Source organism: Episyrphus balteatus, chromosome 4 (genome assembly GCF_945859705.1).
Source record: "Episyrphus balteatus chromosome 4, idEpiBalt1.1, whole genome shotgun sequence".
Taxonomy (NCBI): domain Eukaryota; kingdom Metazoa; phylum Arthropoda; class Insecta; order Diptera; family Syrphidae; genus Episyrphus; species Episyrphus balteatus.
In genome coordinates, this window is record NC_079137.1 from 61,485,958 (window position 1) to 61,509,450 (window position 23,493).

General features: G+C 29.2%; 2 protein-coding genes across 3 annotated transcripts in view; one reads left to right on the plus strand and one right to left on the minus strand.

Annotated features, from left to right (window-relative positions):
- The window catches only part of LOC129917960 (uncharacterized), a 65,984-nt gene extending 42,508 nt beyond the window's left edge, over positions 1 to 23,476 (plus strand). For both annotated transcript variants that reach the window (XM_055998223.1, XM_055998224.1), the window contains exons 2-7: positions 16,460 to 16,719; positions 16,782 to 16,892; positions 16,999 to 17,163; positions 17,225 to 17,325; positions 17,385 to 17,547; positions 23,062 to 23,476. In XM_055998223.1, the coding sequence (XP_055854198.1) occupies positions 16,599 to 16,719; positions 16,782 to 16,892; positions 16,999 to 17,163; positions 17,225 to 17,325; positions 17,385 to 17,547; positions 23,062 to 23,339 (939 nt within the window). In that variant the 5' untranslated portion in view covers positions 16,460 to 16,598 and the 3' untranslated portion in view covers positions 23,340 to 23,476. The remainder of the gene's footprint in view (positions 1 to 16,459; positions 16,720 to 16,781; positions 16,893 to 16,998; positions 17,164 to 17,224; positions 17,326 to 17,384; positions 17,548 to 23,061) is intronic.
- On the minus strand, positions 1,750 to 2,332 carry LOC129917961 (protease inhibitor 2-like). Its single transcript, XM_055998225.1, has 3 exons — positions 2,197 to 2,332; positions 1,962 to 2,135; positions 1,750 to 1,891 (listed from the first exon to the last, which is right to left on the minus strand). Exons 1-3 carry the CDS (start codon positions 2,228 to 2,230, stop codon positions 1,860 to 1,862), a joined length of 240 nt encoding a protein of 79 aa, XP_055854200.1. The 5' UTR covers positions 2,231 to 2,332; the 3' UTR covers positions 1,750 to 1,859.
- Positions 23,477 to 23,493: the final 17 nt, after the last annotated feature.

The following is a 23,493-nucleotide window of genomic DNA, read 5'->3' on the forward strand; positions in this document are numbered from 1 at the left end:
TTGAATTAATGCTGAAAACGTTAAGAATAATTGTATGGAATGATAAAATCTCCGAAGTTCAAGGAAACAAAAAAAAAAAAATGAAAATCGTTAGGTAAGGGCAGTTTTTTTTAAATAATTTTTTATATAGGCAAAAAAATTTTCTAACATTTTTTCAAATAAAAAAAAAAGAAAATGTTGGAATGCTATTTTGAAGAAATATTAAAGAAATTTCGAAATATTTCACTAATATTCCAGTCATTTTAGTAATTTTTTACTCCAATCTACGGAAAAATTCCTACTCGGAAATTTTGTATGTTTCCTTTTTTTCTACAATATGCACCTTTATTGTTTAGAACACACTTTTTAAACATGGTTCAATATTAGTTTTGAGCTTGTTATCAATTTTCCAAACATGATTCCATAGAAAATGTCGTTTGGAGCTTCTCAAGAGAAAAGTTCCAGAATACCTTATAACAATATAAAATTATCTGCTGAAATAACTTAATGGTAATTAAAGATTGATAACAAGCTCAAAACTAAAATTGAACCATGTTTAAAAAGTGTGTTCTAAATAATAAAGACGCTTATTGTACAAAAAATGGAAACATACAAAATTTTCGAAAAACGTGGTTTGCCCTTTTGTATGTATATTATTTTTTAATTCCAATGTGTACATTTTTAATTTCTTTAGTTAATCCGTATTTATGTAATAAGATAAGTTAATAAGACCAAACAAATATAAGCTATGTTGATAAAAGCCTCAAAAATTGCGCAAAATAAACCAAAAATATGTATTTTTTGTATGTGGGTGCAATTTAGTCACCTTCTCTCTACTCCCTAAACGGTTTATTTTATAGAAAAATGTTATAGGCATATGTTGTAGATAATTTTACGACGAACAATTTTTATAATAACCTCTGATGAGCTCCGATCAATAGGTCGCGAGATATTTCCCAAAAACTTTTCGTGACCTTTTGACCCTTATAACTTAAAAGCTGGACGATATCAATGTCGATTTTGCACATCTTCATTAAAACGCCGTAATAAAGGTGTATACTAAAATTCAGCCCAGTAGGAATTTTTCCGCAGATAAAACCTAAAATTACTGGACTATAATTCGTGTTAAAAAAAGTGATTTTTAAATCCAAAAAATTTTTTTTAAATTTTTGTAATGATTTAATACTACACGCTTTGGTATAAACATCGGGTTAGTCTTGTAAGAGATATTTAGAAACAAAAAAAAAGGTTCTATTGCAGGTTCGATGTCAAATTCTCTCGATGTCAAATTTCTCCATAATAAATCGTTAAACCTCTAGTTTCTTCTACAAGTTGACTTCTTGTGGCAGCACTTTGGTGAAGTCGTAAACTGTTTCTCCTTCTTTCTAAAACTGGGAACTTCTTCCGAACGATGTAATGATCTCTTGTTGTCACTTCCTGTTAAGGTAGCTCAGGTGCCACAATTAAATAATGAATTAAATGAATACAAATATATGTATATAGCAATGACAACATAAAGCGCAATCAATAGCCAATTCGAAGCTTTCCGCAATCTGTTTTTGAAAAAAAAGGCAATTTTGTTCCACAACAACAATGCTGAATCCCGGTCTTATCTATTCAAATATAATTGTCTATTTACTTTGTTTCAAAATAAAGCAATTTTCTGAAGGTCAGACATTAATAAACTTTTGTAATGCACCTACACAACGTCCCATCATGCATGTCTTGATTTCTATGAAAGATAAGCAAATTAGGTATACAAAATAGAGATCTAGTTTGTTTTATTATTGCATTTTTTTTTTTATTTTGATCGCATTTTAAATATTTCAATATCACTTTTATGTCTTCAAAGTATCAATATTTGTATAAAGATCCAAAATCTAACATGATCCTTGCCGCAACATTGTCACAGCTAAACAAAAATGATACAAAGAAACAAATTAAAATGATATTCTAATTGACCTTGACAAAATTAAACTTACACTTTCCGCACTTGTTTGCACAATTTAAACTGCCCCTATTAGAATAGCTCACATTATCACTCCCACAGATGGGACTATATTCAAAAGTTGTTGGACATCTAGAAAGACACTGTTCGTAGCTGTTACTTCCTTGAGGATGTCCAATAACAAATACGAATACCATAAGAAGTGATACTAGAAACAAAATTCTATTCACAAAATTCAAAAAAATTAGATTTAATTCAATTGATCTCACCAAGGAAAAAAACAATTTTTAATTGATTAGCCATGCTTATAGTTTAAAAATCACAATATCTAAAAGTCAAACAGCTACCACAAGTTCTATGATTAGACTCACAGGCTTGCATTCTAAATCATTTCATTTTATATTCCAACTTTTGATTAGAATCTTATTCCGGCTCTAAAGAGAAGAGTTTTGTCTGTATTATCTTCTCTTTAGTAACTGACACTGGTTATCACTAGTTTTTAGCAACTTTTCAGTGTGAATTCATTTGGTAAATACTCGTATAATGATTCTCAATTATTAAAAAATCCCCTTAATTTTGCGCAAAGTCCACTCAAATAAGAATTATAATAAATCATGGATGCATCACGATTGTCAATATTAAATTAAGTTTTATAAGATAAAATAAATATTTGAGTTTTTTTTTTTTTAAGCTCCTACAAGAAAAATTAAAATGATTTAACAACTTGAACTCCACCATGCCCAAAAGGTGTGTCGTTTACAGTAGATAGAAAAAAAGTCATAAATTGAAGTTTTTTTGAAGTTTGTTTTGAAGTCTTTTCAACACATAAACGTAATTTTGAGATGATCTCAACGAATTTTGACATTAAAATATAAAAATACCTTAATTAATTAAAATAAAGTTGCCTTTTAGGCTTAAATTTAGGGTTTTCGATAAAATGTAAAAAAAAAACAACAGATTTTTTTTACCCTTTCTTAGTTTTTGATACTTTTTTCACTGGAGTCCAGTTTTTTTTTAATAATGTGGAATTCATCTGGACTGCATTAAAAAAGTCCTTAACCATATGATATGCCCAATAGTTTTTTCAATATACCTAGGTACAGCTTTTGAAAACCTGCCAACTTTTTGAACTAGAAATTTTTTTTTAGATAAAAATTAATGGAGATGTTCATAATAGGGTAATTTCAGATTTTTGTATGTTTTTCGCTCTTATTTATTAAACCATTCAATAAGTTAAGCATTTTAACACATTAACACTAAATTTAATAATTTATTTCTAACTTGTATGCTCTCTGAGAATATCTTCATATAAGATGTGACTTTCTAGTCCTTGTCTGTTGATATCTTATGTGAAAGGTATATTATTAAAAATTAGCACTACGAAAGGATTTTCGAAATTCAAAGATTTAATAGGGTAAATAGGGGTAAAACGACATTCCAAAAAAAAATGGCTATTTTCTAAACGAAAAGTCGAAGAAAGTTGAGCTTTTTTCAGAGGATAGAAAAAATTCATTGAAAGGTTAAGGTACCTATTGAAAAAAATTCTAAAACATTTAAAAACCAAGTTATGAAAGTTTAAAATGAAAACATTTGGTAGACCTTCGAGAAAGTGGTTATTATAGCAAGGGATTATTTTTTTTTTATTTGAATTGCCAATGGAAAGTTAGTGAAAACAAATTTGGCTTCTTGAGAGTGTTTTTTTTTTTTTCTTAGGCGCTGCGTTTTGAATTATGAATTTTTAAGGTTTTTTTTTGACTTTTTTGTGGAATGCATTTAAAAATCTAAGAGATACAAAAAATGGACTCGATTTTGTTTGTTTACCAAAACTATTGCCTTCAAAGATTCCATTTTCTAAAAATTGGGCTTAGTCAAAAACTGGGTTTTGGAACTAGGTAACTCTGGTGTTTTTGAAAAAGAAAAAAACAATTAAAACGGAAAAAATCGGAAAAGTCTGCAAACAGCTTTAAAAACCATATCATTAAAAAAATGGGGATGTGTTTGCACGAACGTAATTAAATTATGTCTTCAACCAATCCGATGTGTCTAAAACAATTTTTACAATATGCATAGAACTATTTGACTTCATTTCTATCGGAATGATGGTTTTAGAAAAACAAGCCCAATGCTACGTTCACTTTAATTTTATAATAGCAAGCATGTAGTTTTTGGTGTAGGTATTTACAGAAATTCTTCAACTGTCACGCTCAGTTTTGTTTTAATTATTTGAGATTTGTTGTTGAAGAATTTGTTTAACTAATAATAATAGAACTTCGTGTTTTTTTACGTTTCACTTCAAGTTTATGTCAGACTTAATAGAATTTTGCTCCGAAATTTTCATCGGTTTATTTCGGATTGTACTCGTATTTTTTTCTCAAAAATTATTTTTTTTTTAATAGATGTTTGAATTTAATAACGTTCTTATTTACTAATTCAACTAATTGAATTAATTCTCATTATACAAACTTAGTATTTGGTTTAGCAAAATTTCAATCATGATCTTTTTCTCTTATCAACTGTTTGCTATGCATTAAACGTGCAATTCCTATATTCACCTAATGAACTTGTTATTACTTTCTATTGTTTCTTAATTTTAATGAAGATAAAATTCAACACTTAATAGATTGTTTAGATATTGTTTTATTTTATTTGTTTTATAAACTGTTCACTTATTTAACTTTTTGAATTCAGTTGAATGTATTTGTGAAAATTTTATTAATTTTAGTTTAAACTCTAACATGTTCCTCTTCTTTCGATGGTCACGGCTAGAAAAAAATTGAAAAATTAGATGATTTTTTTCCAATTTAAAAAAAATAAACTTAAAACTTACGATTTCCACACCCGACAGCACAATCCAAAACTCCCCTATTAGCATAATTAACACCATCGCTGCCACAAAGTGGCATATATTCGTAAGTTACCATGCATGTTGAAAGGCAATCATTGTATTTCTTGGATGAAAGTATATCCTTTGTAGAAGGATCCTGATTTGCAGGTCGTCCAATAACAGTTGCAACAAATAACATTGCTAAAAACAAAATTTTATATGTAGGTTTGTTTTTAAACTAAAAATAAATTAATTAAATCACTGTATCTTACCAAAGAAAAAAATAATTTTTAACTGATAAGCCATTGTTTAGAAAAGAAATTAATAGAAATAAGAACTCAAAGGTCTACTCTAGGAAGATTTATAATTAGACTCATGATTTGACATTCAATATCATCTTCTTTTATATTCAAATTTTTTACCAGCAAGTTTGTTTTGGGTATAAAGAGAAGTGTATTTTTATTCTCTTAAAAATTATAGATTGAATAGAAAGAAATAAAATTGAATTTGATACTTTTTCAAGATTGAATGATCCACTTAATTTTTGTGGGTATCTATTAAGTATTTAGCCTTCCAAAAATTGATTGACTGTTTTGTTTTTAATGCAATACTTCATTTGGGATTAAGTTCACCTGCAAAATGTACCTATAACAACTGATATAGCGAGTTCTGAATTATCATCATTCGAAATCTACAAGTTGCATTGGCTTATTTTTGAAAAATTAGGTAAACAACTTGTTCAAAAATAGAAAATTAGTTTATTTTGTGTTTATTTATAACATTCCCTCTCATTTTAAATAATTAAATAAGAATTTGTAATAATGGGTCTCACCATCACTACCACAAATCGGCAAGGGTCCGTATGGTACTGGACATATAGCAAGACAGTCTTCATATTGTCTTTTAGTAAGAGTATTCTTTGATGATGATGATTGATGGTATCCTTGAGGATGTGCAATAACAGTTGCAATAAAAAGGAATGCTAAAAATATTTTTTATATTTATATTAATCCAAAAATAATGTATTAAAAGATCTATTTTACCACAGAAAAACACAATTTGTAATTGACTAGCCATGTTTGGAAAGAAATGTAGAATTTCGAAGCTGAAATGCGTTACTACAAGATCATTACAATAATCATTTTGTTTGATAGGTATACCGATTTTCTATCAGAATTTATTGTTTTTAGCTTTGAAGAGAAAAGCTTTACTGGATAATTAGAGTGATCTTTGGAAAACAACAAAGGACCCCGCACAATTTGTATGGGAAGTGGCCCTCGGTGAAATTGTCTGAAATTTTAGTATGTTGTTCTCTTGAAGCCCTTGATCAAAAGTCGATATGGGCAGAAAGTCGAAAAATGGACAGTTTTTAAAATAACGGGTTTTTTCCGATGACCATCTCAAACCTTTTAAAAGGGATAATTTTTCGTGCTAATGAAACACTTTGAGAAGATTTCTGCATGTTCTGACGGACGCTTCAGGATGCACAATCGAAAACCATTATTTGGGAGTTAGAAACTAAAAAAATGTTTTTTTATAAACACGTTTTTGCCAAATTATCGATCTTGTTTCAAAAAATAGAAATACTTTTTCTCATTACATAACATTCCTAGAACCGATTTTGGAAAAAACTATACTCTTCTAAAAGTAATGTAAGGCAGGTACCTAGATTTTTTTTAGAATAAAACATTGTTAAAAATTTTGGTGTAGATTCTACTAAAATTTGGATTACATATGAGGCAACACCAAAATCTTATTTAAATTTTACTATTACATTTGTAAGTTTAATACAAAATGTATTGAAATTTAATTTTTTTTTATATTAAAAATCAAGGACGTTTTCCTAAATTTAAAGTTTTAGTTTATTATAATTTTTACTCATCTTAAACTTAAACTTCCTAACTACTATCTCTTTTAATTTTTTTTTTTTCACAAACTATGTGAAGTGAAAATCTAAAGGCCCATAGAATCCGTTGCGTCCGTTCCGTCAATCGATTAGTTAAAGTTGACGGATGGGACAGAAAGGCGTGACCTATAGAATACGTCGTATGACGGATTGCTTTTTGACAGCTCACTTCAAATTCGAAAGTGTATTCGATATTTTCTCGCTGAAGGTGAACTAAGGAAGTTCTGATGCAAAATTTTTTTATCTTAGGTAGGTACTTGCTCTTCATTTAAAAACAATTTTAAATAACAAATTATCAGTTGTAGGTATGACTTTGGTATTGTTAAATTGAACTCTGCAACAGAATTTAGATATTTAATTGATATACATTATTAGATATATCGTTAAATGTTTTTTTCGAACTGATCGTGTGTAATTTATCGAGCTGTCAGTTGAAAACTTCGACGCAACGGACGCAACGGATTCTATCTGTTGGGCCCTTTAATGCAGATAAAATTTTTTCATTTGATCATACATTTTACTTCGAAAAAATACAAATCGCATTCAAATTAGTGCAAATTCAGATTTTTTATTTTTTATCAGAAAAAAGGTTAGGGGAGAGTGGGGCCAAATGTAACACTTTTTTCTAAAATCGATGGTTCTCCTACAAATTTGAAAGTGGGTCAACCAGACCTTTTTTAAATTAAAGACCCATGTTTTAGCTCCAAGATCCATCATAAAAATTTAGCAAAACATAACGGTAATGTTAAAAAATAAAGCTTCCAAAAAAAAAATCGTGTTGTTTCAACTTACCCCACATACGGGGCAAAGTGTAACACATACCGGGGTAGGTTGTACCAAGAACTAAAAATAAGAGAAAAATACCTTTATTTGTTTGCATTTATTTATTTTTAATTAATAACAATAAAAACAAACCTCAGTCATGAAATTTTGGTGCAAATTAAAAAAAAAAAGTGGAGCAAATCCAAGATTTCCAGAGAAAATTTGACAGTAGTCTTAAATTAAAGTTATTTGAATTCATAAATAGTTTTATAAGCTTTATGAATTCAAGTGGTGGTTCAAAAAGTGTTTCCAATTTCAAAATAAATACAAATTCAATTACAACCATTCATATCCACGGTTGTTAATTATATTAGGTAAACAATTTTTCAGTATAGGTAGGTTTTTACATGGTACAACGTGCCCCGGAAAAATGTTACAACTAGCCCCAGCATGAAATTTTTCAAACAAAATCAATTTAAAAAAAAAGCGAAACTGATATAGACATAACATATACACGCAATTTGAGCCAAAACACAGTTGCATATAACAAAAAAACACTTAGCACTCTATCTTTTTCGGGTAAAGAGGTAGACCAAAAATAAAATTAAAAAAAAAAGTTACAAACATGCATTTTTTGGGCACCACTAGTGTAACTTCTCACCCTGTCGTCTAATCTTCATCTGAAGAAAATGTGCCGGTAGATATGAAAAAATTGAGCATTTTTCTCCTTTACGCGTTTCTTAATATTGAAAGGAACATCGCTTTTTTTAGCTGTTAATTCTTACCCCTGTTACATTTAGCCCCACTCTCCCCTACCAAATGCATTTTTCTGAACCTAATTACAGTTTAATTAAAATTTAATTTTCTTGTATTAAAAAATAAGACGAGTATTTAATTTCAATTCTTATCCAGATAAAGTTATAATATAGGTGCAAAGGAGTTAGTTTTTATTTCAAATTTTCATTTTAATGTTTTGTATTTGAAATCAATAAATTTTTTCAAAAACTGTAATAAAATCGAAATATTATAAACTTTTTTTTTAATTCAAAATTGCCTAATTCCAAAGGTTGGCTGCAACAGAATTTTTAACCGTGTACGATGAATAAAACTAAAAGTAGGTAAAGGTTTTTCAGTTACTGTGTTTGGTGGACTTTTCTATTTAACTCCTTTCCATAAGAGTTGCAATAGTTTAGCAAAAATTTGGATATTTAAATTGTCATTCCAAATTTTGGTTAAGCATAATTTTGAAATATACATGCCTATTACCGAAGACGCAGATGCACTGCGGCGGGAGTGAGAGTCACTTTCACAAGATTTCGTATTACCGAAGCCGCCGCCGGTGCGGAAGTGATAGAATGACATTTGGCTATGTAAGAGTCAACAATGACATATGTCGGTAAGCAGTTTAGTGTGTTTTTGTGGATCGATAATACAGTTCATCCCGGGGAGTTCACAGATTATAATTTGATTCGGTTGCGGATCAAGTAGATTCCCCGGGAGTGAGTCACTGCGTCTTCTGTAATAGGCATGATAGTCTTTCGAACCGCTCCCAGAAAATGTCGGTATTCAAATCTTTTATAATGCACTAGGATTTTTTGGCATTTTCATCATAATCATCAATAAATTTGCAAATGCAAAAAATAACATCAAAATTAATTAAGAAACTTTTAAATTTAAAATGTTTAATTCATTCCATAAGATATCTATTTTATGTGACGCTTTGTTATCATCGTTTGTTTTATTTATTTATTTTTTTTTTTTTGCAAAGAAAATAAAAAGAAATATCTTTTTATAATTGCCCACAATAAAAGCTCTTAAATGTCACTTCCTTCGCCATCAAATTTAAAATTCAAGAAAAAACAAAGATTAATAACCTCCATAACTTTCACATAAAGTCTAATTAATAAAACTTCATTTTGGACATTTCATAATGGAGTTGTTTAGTTGAAACTCGAAAGTTAAACAAAAACGGCGGTGATTAACACGTTTTATTACAATTTTACGCAGGTTACTCACTATTTATAAATAAATAAAATTAAGTCGTTAATATGAAAAAATAATATCATTTTTTTGGCTACGATGTGAATTATAATCTAAACTTAAATTTTAAATAAAAAAAGAACTTCCTCCTTCCTTTCCGGATTTCAGAAAAAAAAAATTCAATATTATCATTAAAATAAAAATCATGTTATCCAAAAAATGTTGTGTCATGTTCTTCAAAAATACATCACCCACATCAAAGTCAAATAATATCTTTCAACAGAAAAAAAATATATATATAAAAATCATCATCAGTAGGTATGACGTGAAACTATTCACTTGTCAGATTTATTGCAAATAAATGTTTGTTAATCTTAAAAATTAAAAAGAAAACATGAATTCAAAGAAAATCACTACAAATGATTTTAAGTACAACCCACTCATATTTGTTTATTTACAAAATGACTAAGCCATCAAACAAAACATTTTTTACTCTAATTGAAAAAAAAAAAATAAATGTTTGTTTTTATTAATTAAAAAGAAAAAAAACCTAAGTTTATGACCTTTTGTTTTTAGCGCATATTTGGCCATGGTGAAAGTTAATTAAAACAATGCTATCGCTTTTTACATTATGAAAATCCATTCCATTTAAGAAATCGAATATCGCACAGTTAAATAATCACGAAGGATATAGTTCATGACGTCATATTGATATAACAAACAGTGGGGCAAATGACAATACATCAAATGAAAGGGCTTTTTAAGATTTATTCATGGTAAAAAACCGAAAGTTTCTCTGAGGTCTTTGAAACTAAACATATTTTTTTCATACATTCGAAACCAGATATCTTCGGACCCAAGTGTCGAAACAAGATTTAGATTGAAAATATGAGCTCAAAATTAACATTTCTATCCATTTAGATTTAAAAATTACAAATCTATTTTTTTTCAAAAGATTTTCGAAAAAAAATCATTTTACAAAATTTTCTAAAAACTCATCGAATGATACATCAAAAGAAAGGTCTCTTAAAACTCTATTCATGGTTGAAAACCAAAATTTTCTCTGAGGTTTGGTTGCAGAGTTATCTGAAACTAAACATATGATTTTTTTTTCCATAATATTCGAAAGCAGATATCTTGGGACCCAATTGTCAAAACAAAATTTGGTTTGAAGATATGAGCTCATAGTGAACGTGTCTATCCATTTAGGTAAAAATTACGAGTATATTTTTTTACGATTTTCGAAAAAATACGCTCCTGACCGTATCTCAAATTTTCGCTAACTCGACTTTTACTAATCCAATTTAATTAAGTATTCAGATCCACATCAAAATTGATTTTCTTCCAGTTTTTGAGTCGTTATGTCCTAATGTCCTTTGAAACCAATGAGCACACCAAATAGAATAGTGTGCGTGTAACAAATCTGATTAAAACCACCAACAAGAAGGTAAAACACAAGGTATCTGTTAATTTTCCATACCGTGTTTAAGGAGCATTAAAATCATTTCAACGGTGGGTAAAAACCATTGGCACATTCTCACTGAACTAGGCCATTATACGTTTGTCTAATAACAGAGAATATCGATGAAGTTAAAAAAAAAAAAAAAACAAAAAAATAATAAACAACAAAGTTTTTTTTTTATTTTTTATTTTTTGCCAATGCGGAGCACCAGGTCTGGTATTGATTTTCAGATTTGGTTTCTAAAGAAACTCCCTTACAAGTGTGTAATCTATACCGTTTTACTGCAATGCTATTAGTCAATATATAATACATATCTCTCTGTCTTTCTAGACAAAAAAAAATAATAAAAATAAAAGCCCATTTGAGCCCCAAATAGTCACAGTAAGTCTGAAGAAATGGCTGTTTCCTTAGACAACCAACTCAACTACTGTTGTTTAATTTTTTTTTGTCTGGAGGTAGTAATATTTCGTATATGGTATGGGGAAACCCATTATGATGCCATATTGCCATGTCACTATACGATAAAAACCGCATCGCAAATGACACACATTTTTAAGTCGTGCGTCGCCGCCGGTTTTTTTTTTTGTTTTTATTATTTTTATTTATGTTTTTACAATATTTTTGCAATAACCTTGCGCTGTCATCATACTCGTATTCATACGAAAAAAAGTCTCAGGAAATTGAACTTATAATGCCTTTTAAGTAAGTTAAGAACTTTTGCGAGCACAAGCTAGCGCCTTGGATATTAATTTTTGATTTAAGCTTTTCCATTATGTATGGGCATAATGTTTGTTACGTTTTTGTTCGCTCGTCAAAGTCGTTGTTCTTTTTTAGATCAATTACCTATAGAGTAAGAGCAATTTGTGAAATATGTATATTACTTACGTTCACGTCTAGAAGTCATTATAGTCATGCATTTTCCATAAACGTATACTATACATAAAGACCCTATATAACATGGCACATAAAAGGCAGACGGAACTTTCTATTGTTAATTAACATTCGTTGTTATAAATTATGAACTCAAAGTAGACGACTTATTGGCGAGGTAGCTTACTTTGTAAAGAGTTCCATGTGATGTTAATTTTTCTTCAATGGATTTTTAATTTATTATTACAAACTAAAGTCAATGACACCACCTGAGAGCTGAGAGAGAGAGAGAGAGAGAGAGAAAAAGAAAAAGATGTGACATGATAAAGGCATAAAAGTTCATATAATTATGGATTTTATTTTTGAATCAAGGCTAAGACACCTTTAGGCAAAGAAAAAAATTGACTTTTGTCACGTATCTGAAATAAAATATACCTGGGTTTCTGAAGAAGAGATAAAAGATAAGGCCAAAGTCGTTTAAAGACTACAGATTGCAGTTGGGTCTTTAAAGTTTTGAAAGAAAAGATTAAAAAGCTTATGAAATTTTTCTTATGATAATATTTTCTATGCAATAGTTTTTGGTAGTTGGGTTTTGTGGGATCAATTTTGCGAAACCCAATGCTGAAAACTTTGAACATAAGATTTTGTCTTCGCACAGTTAAAATTAGGTGAAAATTTCGGGGTATACAAGAACGCTTAGGAAGTAACTCATGGCGAAATATATGTACCTGCATTAAGGCTTTTGCAGACTCTAATCGTAAGTGATTCTGAGAACTCACTTTAAGGAATAGGTAGCGAAGGCACCAAAGTGGAACTTAAGTCCTGTTCATACGAATTCTATTCGTATCGGAAATTTGCTTCGATTCGCGAAAAACCAATCACGGAATCCGTTCGTGATGGAAAATTTCATACAAATTGTCACTACGAATGGATTTTGTGATTCTTTTTTCGGAAATCGTAGAAAATGTCCGATACGAATGAAATTCGTGATAAGGCCGATTTATCTAAAACATTACTTCTTGATCTCCAGAAAAAGGTAATCACATCTTTCAGTGCCTTAAAACATAAGAAATCAAAAAATAAAGCTATTAATAGCTGCTATTTAATCACTCTTTAAATATCATTTAGAGCGCCAAATTACTCTTTAAATTTCTTCTTGATTTAAAATATGATTGAAAATGTGGAATAAAAAAAAACAAATAAAAAGTAAGTGACCATTTTCAATTTTTTAAAGAGAAATATTTCAGATTGAAGTCATCTGTTTTGTCATCATCTTGATCAACTTTTCTCTACATTTTTGCTTTTTTCAGTGTAAATCAAATCATTATATTTATATGAAGAACAGAATACTCACAAAAACAAGCAGCGAAGGTGAAAGGGAAAGAGCCGGGAACATGTTCTAAAAAAGAGCAATGAATTTAACAGAGAGCAGTTTTGCTCATAAGAGCAGTGAAATCTTTAATAGCATATAGAGCTGTAGCAAATCGTATGTATTCGTTACTAAAATGCGGGTATTCACTTCAGTAATGAGTAACGAAACGTTACTTTCTAAACAGTATCGTTACTCGTATTTTTCGTTACTGGGTACTGAAGTAACGAAACATACGAAACCTACGAGATACGAAACATACGAGTAACGACGCGATTCCAGTTTCAATACTAAATCCGATGTAAGATATACGAAATGAAGTGATACACTCAATTTGTCGCATTTCGCATCTCGTGTCGGTATCGTAACCATAGTCAGAATGCTAACTGCAGATAATTATCTGGAGTTTACTTTTGTCTCGATTAAAACAGTAGTGCCAAGGTTCAATAATTATTGTGTTATCGATAATTTATACAGAAATATCAAAAGAGACGTTTTTGTATTTTCTCTATTTGGCCGAAATATGTACATATATCCACGACGCAACCAATCTGTTTATGGCCTTGGTGTTAATCGTATTGATATTTAGCTTAAGAATGAATTGGTTTTTCAAAAAATTAGTTTATTTTCGGTGCAAAATTTTCAACACAAAAAAGCAGAGAAAACGAGGTTTGAAAATCACTCTCAATAGAAAAAATTAATGAAAAATTGTTCGACATGGTTGTATTGAAGTGTTAATATTTGTGCCCTTAATTATGAAAGTGGACTAAGTCACTCCTAAAAATGGCATTAAATTAAGCCTAAAAATTTTATTGTTATTTAAGGGGTAAAGTTTATTTGAAAGCGAAATTGCAGTTAATAAACTTCTTTATTGCTCCTCTAGTGATTTCATAAAAGAAATATAATTAAATCGTTATAAAAAAATTATTATGCAAGTTTTTCTTCAAACAATGCAAAAAGTGACTTAGTCCACTTTCATAATCATGGGCACATTTCGAGATCCGCGCGTTGTACTTTTGAAATTAAGGTCTCTAAAGAATTGTGATAAGATTACAAACGAATATAAACAAAAAATTACCAAAGTTTTGTCGAAAAATTTGGAAAAAAATCAAAAAAAGTTTCCATGTTTGATAAAAAAAAAAACGAAAACAATTCAATATAGCTACCTTTAAACTCTTATTACATGAGAATGCCGCAACTAATTTTAATGTTTATGACCTTAAAATGTTGCTCCGATTATAGAAATTGTTTTTAGTTTTTTTCAAAAAAAAAATTTTTACACCCTTATACCAATGTACGAAACATACTTAAAATACCAAACATACGAAATGTATCAAATACATGAAATATACGAAATGTACGAAACACACGAAGCATGCGAAAGTAACGAAACATGCGAAACACACGAAACATACGAAATATGCAAAAAATGCGAAACATACGAAAGTAACGAGTAACGTTATTATTGATGCGGGTACTAGTATCAAAAGTAACGTATACATGCGGGTACTCATTTTGTCGTTACTTTTACAGCCCTAATAGCATAGACCATTTTTTTTGTTCTCCCTGTTCACTTGTTTGCTTCATATGTTTATCATTTTCAATATAAAAAAAAAACAGAACACAACAAATAAGATTGGTTTGGATTTTTGTAAGACTGAGGACTGAACAGTGAGCAGCTATATTGAAGAGCAATCGTTCACTGCTCAGTGGAAGAGTTTAGTGATTGAAAGCAGCTATCGCAATAGCAGCATCAGCTCTAGTTATCGCACTACCCATCGTACCACGGGGTACTACGTACTACTACTATTTTTTTTTTAAACGATTTCACATGTTTCGACGATATCTTTATCGAACGTCCAACTGGAGGCCAACTCTAAAGTTGGCTTATTTCAAATTTGACTGCAAACCAATAGTTTAAGCAAAATTTGAAAATATGTTTTTACTCATTCATTCGTAAATTAAAAAGACCTTTCTTTTGAGGTATGACTCGATGGCTTTCGAAGAATTTCTTTAAAATGCATTTTGTTTTAATTATTTTGGAAAAAAATTAGGTTTTAATTTTTATATCTAAATGGATAGGCCTGTTCACTATAAAATCATATCTTCAAACCAAATCTAGTTTCGAAACTTGGTTGCGAAGATATCTGCTTCCGAATATGTTTGTATATACAAAGTTTGTTTAGTTTCAAATAACTCTTTAACCAGACCTCAAAGACACTTTTGGATTTCAACCATGAATAGAGCTTAAAAAGACCTTTCTTTTGATGTATCATTTGATGGACTTTGAGGAAATTTTTTAAAATGCATTTTTTTTTTGGCTAGGGGTAAACCTTGATTTTTTTTTTTCGAAAATCTTAAAAAAAATAGATTTATGACTTTTGTTCTTTAATAGACAGGCATATTCGTTATGAACTCATATCTTCAAATCAAAACTTGTTTCGAGATTTGGATCCAAAAATATCTGCTTCCGAATGTATGAAAAAAAAAATATGTTTAGTTTCAAACAACTCTGTAACCAGAGACCTCAAAGACACTTTTGGATTTCAACCCTGAATAGAGCTTAAAAAGAACTTTCTTTTGATGTTCGAAGATATGTGCTTACAAAAAAATATAGGTAAACAATTTTTTTTTTTTTTTTGTTTTTCAATATTTGTCAATTCTCAAAAAAGGGATCTTAAAAATAAAAACTCGATTCTTACTCCTTAAATGGAAGTTGACCTCAAAATACTATTTTACTTGACAATAAAATGGTCATGAACCTAATACAAAGAAATTTTATTTTTATATGACCATGTCACGCTCCAACTACTACCAACTAACCCAACAACAGTTTGTTGTAGGTATAAAAAAATAAGACTCTTCAGAAGAACAAAAAAAAAAATTAGCTTTTGGAAATATAAAAAGTGTCTCTTTAACTCACTTGACGTAATCCGTCAACAAGCCCCCACGGCATATCGACATTAATCTTGACGTTATACCCTTTTTTTTAGTTGGCTGAAACTTTGTCTCCAGTTAAGAAAAACAAAAACACATAGAAGTTATAGACCCTTGCGCATAAAAAAACAAAGAAAAACTTTTTTATTTATAGATCAACCCCTCCTATATTGTATTTGTTTGTTTTGTGGTTCCTTACCTTGTTTTGACCTTTACCTCAAGATTGTATTTTTTTTAAAGATTTAATTGGAATCATTCTGAACTTTTCAAGAAATTAATCACTTTATTTTTATATTTTTTGTGTTTATATTTGATTTAATAAAAATGACATCAATATTTTTACCACTATAAAGTACCTTTGTGGGCTTGTTTAAAAATACTCCTATAACGCGTCTTTAATCAATTTTTCTTTATAATTTCAGATCTCAAATGGATTGCTGGCTAAAATTTTCTTTGATAGAAAGTAAACAATCTCGAGATCATATCGAAGTAAACGTCGAATGCAAACAAAAAATTATATCCAACTAAACAAACTGATTGTTTAATTATGCTGAAGTTGAAATGGCTAGACCGAAAACTTCTATTTACGCTGCGGGGATAACCTGCTTGGGTTTTATTTGCTTCATACTAGCTGCAGCCGCAGTTGGAATACCAATATGGGGCCATTACGATAGTCCATCAGGTGAATACCTACTATTAAATTATTATTTTTTTTTTAACAATACAATCTTTTTTATTAACCAGGTGGATATTACGACTCCGATAGAGGATACTTTAGTCTTTTTAAAGTGTGCAAACAATTAACGTACAACAGAGAAAAATGTGGCAGTGATGTATCTAAATTTCAACTTGCTTGTAAGACTTACCTTTTTTGAACTTTATGACCTACTTTATCCTTTTTTATTTAAATTTAAAGGACAGATATTTAAGAATCACATTAATAATTTATATTTTATTTTAGCCTCTGTTTACATTAGTGGCCTTCTGGCAGTACTTAGTACAATTGCATTAGGGATATATTGCATTCTGGCAGTAATACAGATGGCAATGATATCGTCAAGGGAAAAGGTTGTGATGAAATATACTTCTTTGGTTATGTTCAAAATGTTTATGGCATTAATAGGCTGTAAGTTTTTATAATTACTTCTATAAAGCTTCTTTAATATAAAAATGGTTTAATTCTTAAGGTCTTCTGGCTATTATTGCAACCATTTTGTTTGCTGTACAAATAGATGATTCGGAAAATTATGGATTCCGAGTAACTAGAGGAATTTCATTTTATATTCAAGTAAGAATAGTTTTATTATTTTGTATAAAAGGTGTCTTGAGAGATAAAAATCTTTACAGATAGCTGTAATAGGTTTAACAATAGCCCTTTTTGTGGCATCAGTTTATGATATGATGTTCTCAAGGAAACCTGAAGGAGATCCAACTATGGCTATAGATACATCACCAGCAAATGCTACAACATTCAATAATCCTGGATTTAAAGAAGGACGAACGAGAAATGGTAAGAAATAAATATTAAATCAATAAACTATCTACATATTTTTTTTCCATACTATTAACAAAAGTTGCTGAAACTTTGAAAAAAAAATCGTATAAAAGCTGATTATTATGATTGGATTTGGTACTTAAATTTGAAAACTTATTTTCATATGTCCAATCTATGATACGATTTATCAGCAAAAATAAAGGTTCAAATTGAATAAATCACATAACTTCAAATTAGTTTAGTTTTGTATCGTTTATTTATTTTAAAACTTGGAGTTGAAGATAAAGATAGAAGTAGAAATAGTCATTATTTTGTATTGTTTAAGCCAATTAGAGAAGAATTTGTCAATTAATCTTTTGACTTCAGAAACTTATTATTTTGTTTTATTTAAATACTTTGAACTACGGTATTGTACTTAGAAGTCCGAACATAATTTAAGAGACTTATGAGCTTTCCTTGTCGAATTCTTTGGTGTGCAAAAAAGGGGTTATAACTGCTAAGTCTTAACATTCGTCCACATACAAGATTTAATTTAAAATTTCTGAAATTAAAACTTAATTTAAGTTCTACCAGTTCTTAAGCTTACAGCTGTCAACTCGAATAAAAGTTGTCGTGTTTACAAATTTCCAAAACCTGACGAAGATGATGACGATGATTGTAACGAAAACGATAACAATGACGAAAACGGCGAATCAACAGGAAAGTGTCTCAAAAATGTGTGTTTCTGTGCGATTCATGAGCCTTAAATGTTCAACATAATTATCATTCCAATACATTCAAATATATATTTTCATATATTCACATCTATACATTATTTTTTCGCTTAAATTGTTTTTACATGAGTGAGTTTTATCATCTTGAAAATTTGATTGGCCAACCCTGAATTGTATTCTATGAATAATAAAATACACATACGTCAGATTTCAAAAATTTTAATAGGTACCCCACGGCAATTTAGTATGCTTTTGTTCAACTTAACACAATTGAGTAGGTACTTATACAAATGCGAAAAAAGACTGCATAAAATGTGTCAAAAAGCTAGAATGGGTTGATTTGACGCAAGAAACTTATGGAATTGAAAAATTTCAGAAATTTACTTAAAATAGAAAAAATATATCATAAATATATGGCAACACCAACCAGAAATCTTTTCTATCAGGTTGTTTTGATGCAATTTTTTTTTGAAATTTTTAACTGAATTCTTAGTAATGTATTTTTTTCCATAATTGTACGTAATTAAATACCCTTTACTTTTTAGTATTCAATACTTAATTTTTAGTAGAAAATTAAGAACTAAACGCATTTTTTTTTTTTGAAAAAATCGAAAGTAATTCAACAAAAACTACCAGCAGAAACAGTTTTTTTTTTTTCAAAGTACCGTACGCGTGCATGCGTCGATCAATTCTTACGTCACAAAAAAATTCCGAAATTTTATTATTGTTTTTTTTTTTTTTTTGACTTAGAAAACATATTTCCAACCAATCTTCCTTCCCTACTAACAATTTTGCTTCTATAATGCTTTACAGAAGCAACAATTGCATCTGTAAAGCTTTATAGAACCAAAATTGTTTGTCGGGTTATGAACCCAATAATTTGTAAATTAGGTTTTAATTTATTATTTTTTAAACCATGATTTGAACGGGAGCGTATCGGAATCCCGCTTTTTAAAATCCCGTTTTTCGAAAATCCCGAAAAAAAAGTTTCAAAATCCCGTTTACTAAAATACCGCTTTTTTAAATCCCGTTTTCTAAAATCCCGAATTTTAAAATCCCGTCAAATCCCGAAAATCCCGATTTTTTTTTACAAAATACATGCTTAATTCACAATTGAGAAAATCATGAGAAATAGACAAAAAATTAGTAAAACTGATTTTTTGAGTTGTAAATATCACACAATATGTACCTTCAATACATTCTGAAAACGGTATTTCTTTTATAAAAACATAAAATGATTAAAGCCTTAAATTGAGTTCACAAGTAAAAGAAATTTCATTTATTTAAATATCAAAATTGTTGAAATGCATCCAAATATAAGTTGAAATATATTTAAATGAAATTTCTTTTGATTATGTAGTGTGTACTTAATTTAAGGTGTTGTGATCATTTTAAGTTATTATTAATCTATGGGATTATCACGATTTCATTGTTCCTTTAAAAGTTTAAAGTAAATATTAGTTTGTTAATTAAACATTCCTTACTTTTTCTTATTTTTTGTATATATTATTAATCCAGTCAAATAAGGGTTTAACCTCGGAATGAATGTTAGTAGAAATTTTTTTTGCTCAATATCTTCCTTTTGCCATTCTATAATATATCTCAAAAGTCTAGAAAAATCTCATGTCCGCTTGTCGCGATTTCAAGGTCAAATCGCGAAATGGAGATTTTCAAAATTAGCAATAATAGGCTATGGTATTATATACACATATGATACATGATTTCAAGGTATTTTTTAATACTGATTCCAAAAAATCTAAAATCAAGACAATCTGACGTCTCTGGAAAAAGTTATACCTGTTTTTCATCTGTCAGCTCATATTATTATAACAGTTGCAAACTTACTGCCGAAAAACCCTTAAAAGTTATGGTAGATGAACTAAATTTTGCATAAAGATTTTAGAATCCATCATTATTAAAAATCAAAACAATCCATTACAAAAATATATATACCTACGAAATAATGGTATTTTTTGATGGAGGGGCAAATTTTAGAATATGCACTAAAGAAGATTCTTGTTCATCTTAGGAATAAGTGCAAATAGGCTAATTTTTTCATTTTAATCTTTGTTTGGATATTCTTTAATTACCCTCAAAAATCTAAAAAAATCTCATGTCCGCAAGTCCTAATTTTCTTGGTTTGAAAATAAGGTGCAGATTTTAAAAAATTGGAAAACTACACTTAAGATTTTTGTGTCAGATCAACATGAATAAGGTGCATTACTTTTCAGGGATGGTCAGGTTGACTTGTTTGTGAGTTTTGTTGGAATTAGTGTTAAAAAATACCTTTAAATCATGTCGCTTAAGTTGGTATACATATAAAAATTTAAACTTTTCTTATTAATTTTTTAAAATCTGCACCTTATTTTCAAACCAAGAAAATTAGGTCTTGCGGACATGAGATTTTTTTAGATTTTTGAGGGTAATTAAAGAATATCCAAACAAAGATTAAAATGAAAAAAATAGGCTATTTGCACTTATTCCTAAGATGAACAAGAATCTTCTTTAGTGCATATCCTAAAATTTGCCCCTCCATCAAAAAATACCATTATTTCGTAGGTGTATATATTTTTTGTAAGGGATTGTTTTGATTTTTAATAATGATGGATTCTTAAATCTTCATGCAAAATTTGGTTCGTCTATCATAACTTTTAAGGGTTTTTCGGCAGTAAGTTTGCAACTGTTATAATAATATGAGTTGACAGATGAAAAACAGGTATAACTTTTTCCAGAGACGTCAGATTGTCTTAATTTTAGATTTTTTGGAATCAGCATTAAAATATACCTTGAAATCATGTATCATATGTGTATATAATACCATAGCCTATTTTTGCTAATTTTGAAAATCTCCATTTCGCGATTTGGCCTTGAAATCGCGACAAGCGGACATGAGATTTTTCTAGACTTTTGAGATATGTTATAGAATGGCAAAAGGAAGATATTGAGCAAAAAAAATTTCTACTAACATTCATTCCGAGATTTACCCCTTTTTTCTCCTTATTTGACTGTATTATATATTTTTTGTTAAGGTTTTAATTAAATGCGTTTAGAAAAATCTCTCATTTCTTAATTTGTTTTAGTATCCCGATTTTGCAAGCAAAACTAGTTGTTTTATTTTAAAAAATCGCGCGATTTTTTAAAATAAAACAACTAGTTTTGCTTGCAAAATCGGGATAATAAAAAACGGGATTATAAAAATCGGGATTTTAAAAAGCGGGATTATAAAAAGCGGGATAATGAAAAACGGGATTTTAAAAGCGGGATTTTAAAAAACGGGAATATAAAAAGCGGGATATCGAACCCAACCCGATTTGAACAATGGGAAATCTGACTTTGTACAGAAAAGCATAAATTTAACTTTAATCATCGATATTTTTGCGATCTATGTATATCGCAAATAGAATTAAAGAAATAATTTTGAAAACTTGAAGCTCATTACCTTGAGAGACTTTTTTTTTAAATGAATTTGAAAGTGGCTATGTGAAGTTGGCACCCCCAAATGATAATTTTTTTCCAAACCCGCCTGGTTCGATTGCCCAAGGTTACTCCAAGATTTTTTTTTCGCTAGCCCATCCTTAGTTCTAAAATTATTTTTTTTTTACCTCAAAAATCTTTTTAAATAATATTATTTTTTTAAATAGAGTAAAAATTGTTGGTTTTGCACTGTGGCTCGTTTCCCCAAGGTAAGCCCAAGATAGCCCAATTTTTTATTTTCGGTATCCTACGATTAGTTTAAACATTATAGAAGAATTAGTTTTAATTCACCACAAAAAAATTTTAAAAAAATAGTACGCATACACCACAGTGACCTTTTTTAATTTATAATTTAGAAAAGGTAAATCCACTTGTGGTGGGCATTGCACCTCAAATATTATTTATTTGACTTAGAATTCTTACTTGGTTAAATGTAGTCCTTATAACATTCTTTTTAAGATGCTTAAGTAGATTTGTTTCATTTCACCTTAAAAACCACAAAATAAAAATATATTTTCAAGTATAAAAATCATTGATTTTTTTTTTTTGTTTGCCATATAAGCACCTAGAAGAGCTACATGTTTAGTAAAATCTATCCAAACATTTTTCAAAAGTAACAACAAATATAGACTGGTGTGTGTAGTGATTTCTTTTTCAGTACATGAATAGAACTTTTTAGACCTTTCTGAACTAACTTTGGTAATTCTAACTAATTAAAGCACTATTTTTCGTTAGCCTGCCCTTAGTTCAAAGTTCAAATTATAATTGAATTGATAAAAACACCGAAAATTTCGTTTTTTTGTCAACGTTCCGCTAATTTTGACTACCCAGTGTATTTAATAAAAATAAGATATTCTAGTTCAAATATCTTCCTAAAATCTATGTCAAAATAAAAAAAAAAACGGTGAGCAAAATTGTTTTGAGTTTATTAAGTCTAGGTTCGTTAACAAAAATTTATGTTTTATAAATTGTTTAAAAGTCTGAGTATCTTTTTTTGAAATAAGAAGAAAAAGAAAACATAAACAAAATTTGTTTTTGTTTTTTTGACAGTTGGACTAAAGGTCAAAACAAACCTTTAAAAGTGATTTTTTTTAAATAGGTAAAAGAACCAAAATGTTCACTGTTTCTGCTGAAATTCCGGTAGACGGGTAGAAGCATAATTTTAAGGATTTCCATTATGTGTTTAAATGTTTTTTTATTTGCTTGAAGTTTACATTTGTGGAAATTGCCTCTCCTACCAAAGGGGTAAGGAGAGGGGTCATACAGCGTCTTTGAATCTTATAGTTGATTTACCATATTTTATACATTATATAAAATTTATTCTATTTTTTCTTCTTTTCAGGAGTCTCTGTAACAGATGCTTCAGGGAAACCCTACAGTGGCATCAGAAATGGTGGCAGTGTTGCATCTATGAACACAACCCTAACAAGTGTTTCGAATGGTTCAACAGTTGAATCTGTTACCCGATCACCATTACGATCCAGTTTAAAGAAACCTAGACCTAAGGATACCTTGGGTATACAAAATCCAGGATTCTCTGGATCAGGACATTCACCGCCAATGAATCGAAATGGCAGTGTTAAAAAAGTTCGAATACAAACGCATAGTACGGAAGTTTAAAAAAAAAATTAAGAACAACAAAATCATAAAAAAGTATATTACTTATAAAAAATATATATATTTCTCACCACCACCACCACGAACCTACCTTATAGTCCGTTTAAAATTTAAACGTGTTGTTTTTTTTTTTTTTTTTTTGTTAAGAAGAAGAAGA

What these genes read in the sequence shown, in the direction of transcription:
- LOC129917961 (XM_055998225.1), bottom strand. Translation starts at nt 2,230, where the DNA reads ATGGCTAATCAATTAAAAATTGTTTTTTTCCTTG. An exon ending in AAAAATTGTTTTTTTCCTTG is followed by an intron (nt 2,136 to 2,196) that starts GTGAGATCAATT and finishes TTTTGTTTCTAG; the next exon opens with TATCACTTCTTATGGTATTC. An exon ending in TGCAAACAAGTGCGGAAAGT is followed by an intron (nt 1,892 to 1,961) that starts GTAAGTTTAATT and finishes ATTTTTGTTTAG; the next exon opens with CTGTGACAATGTTGCGGCAA.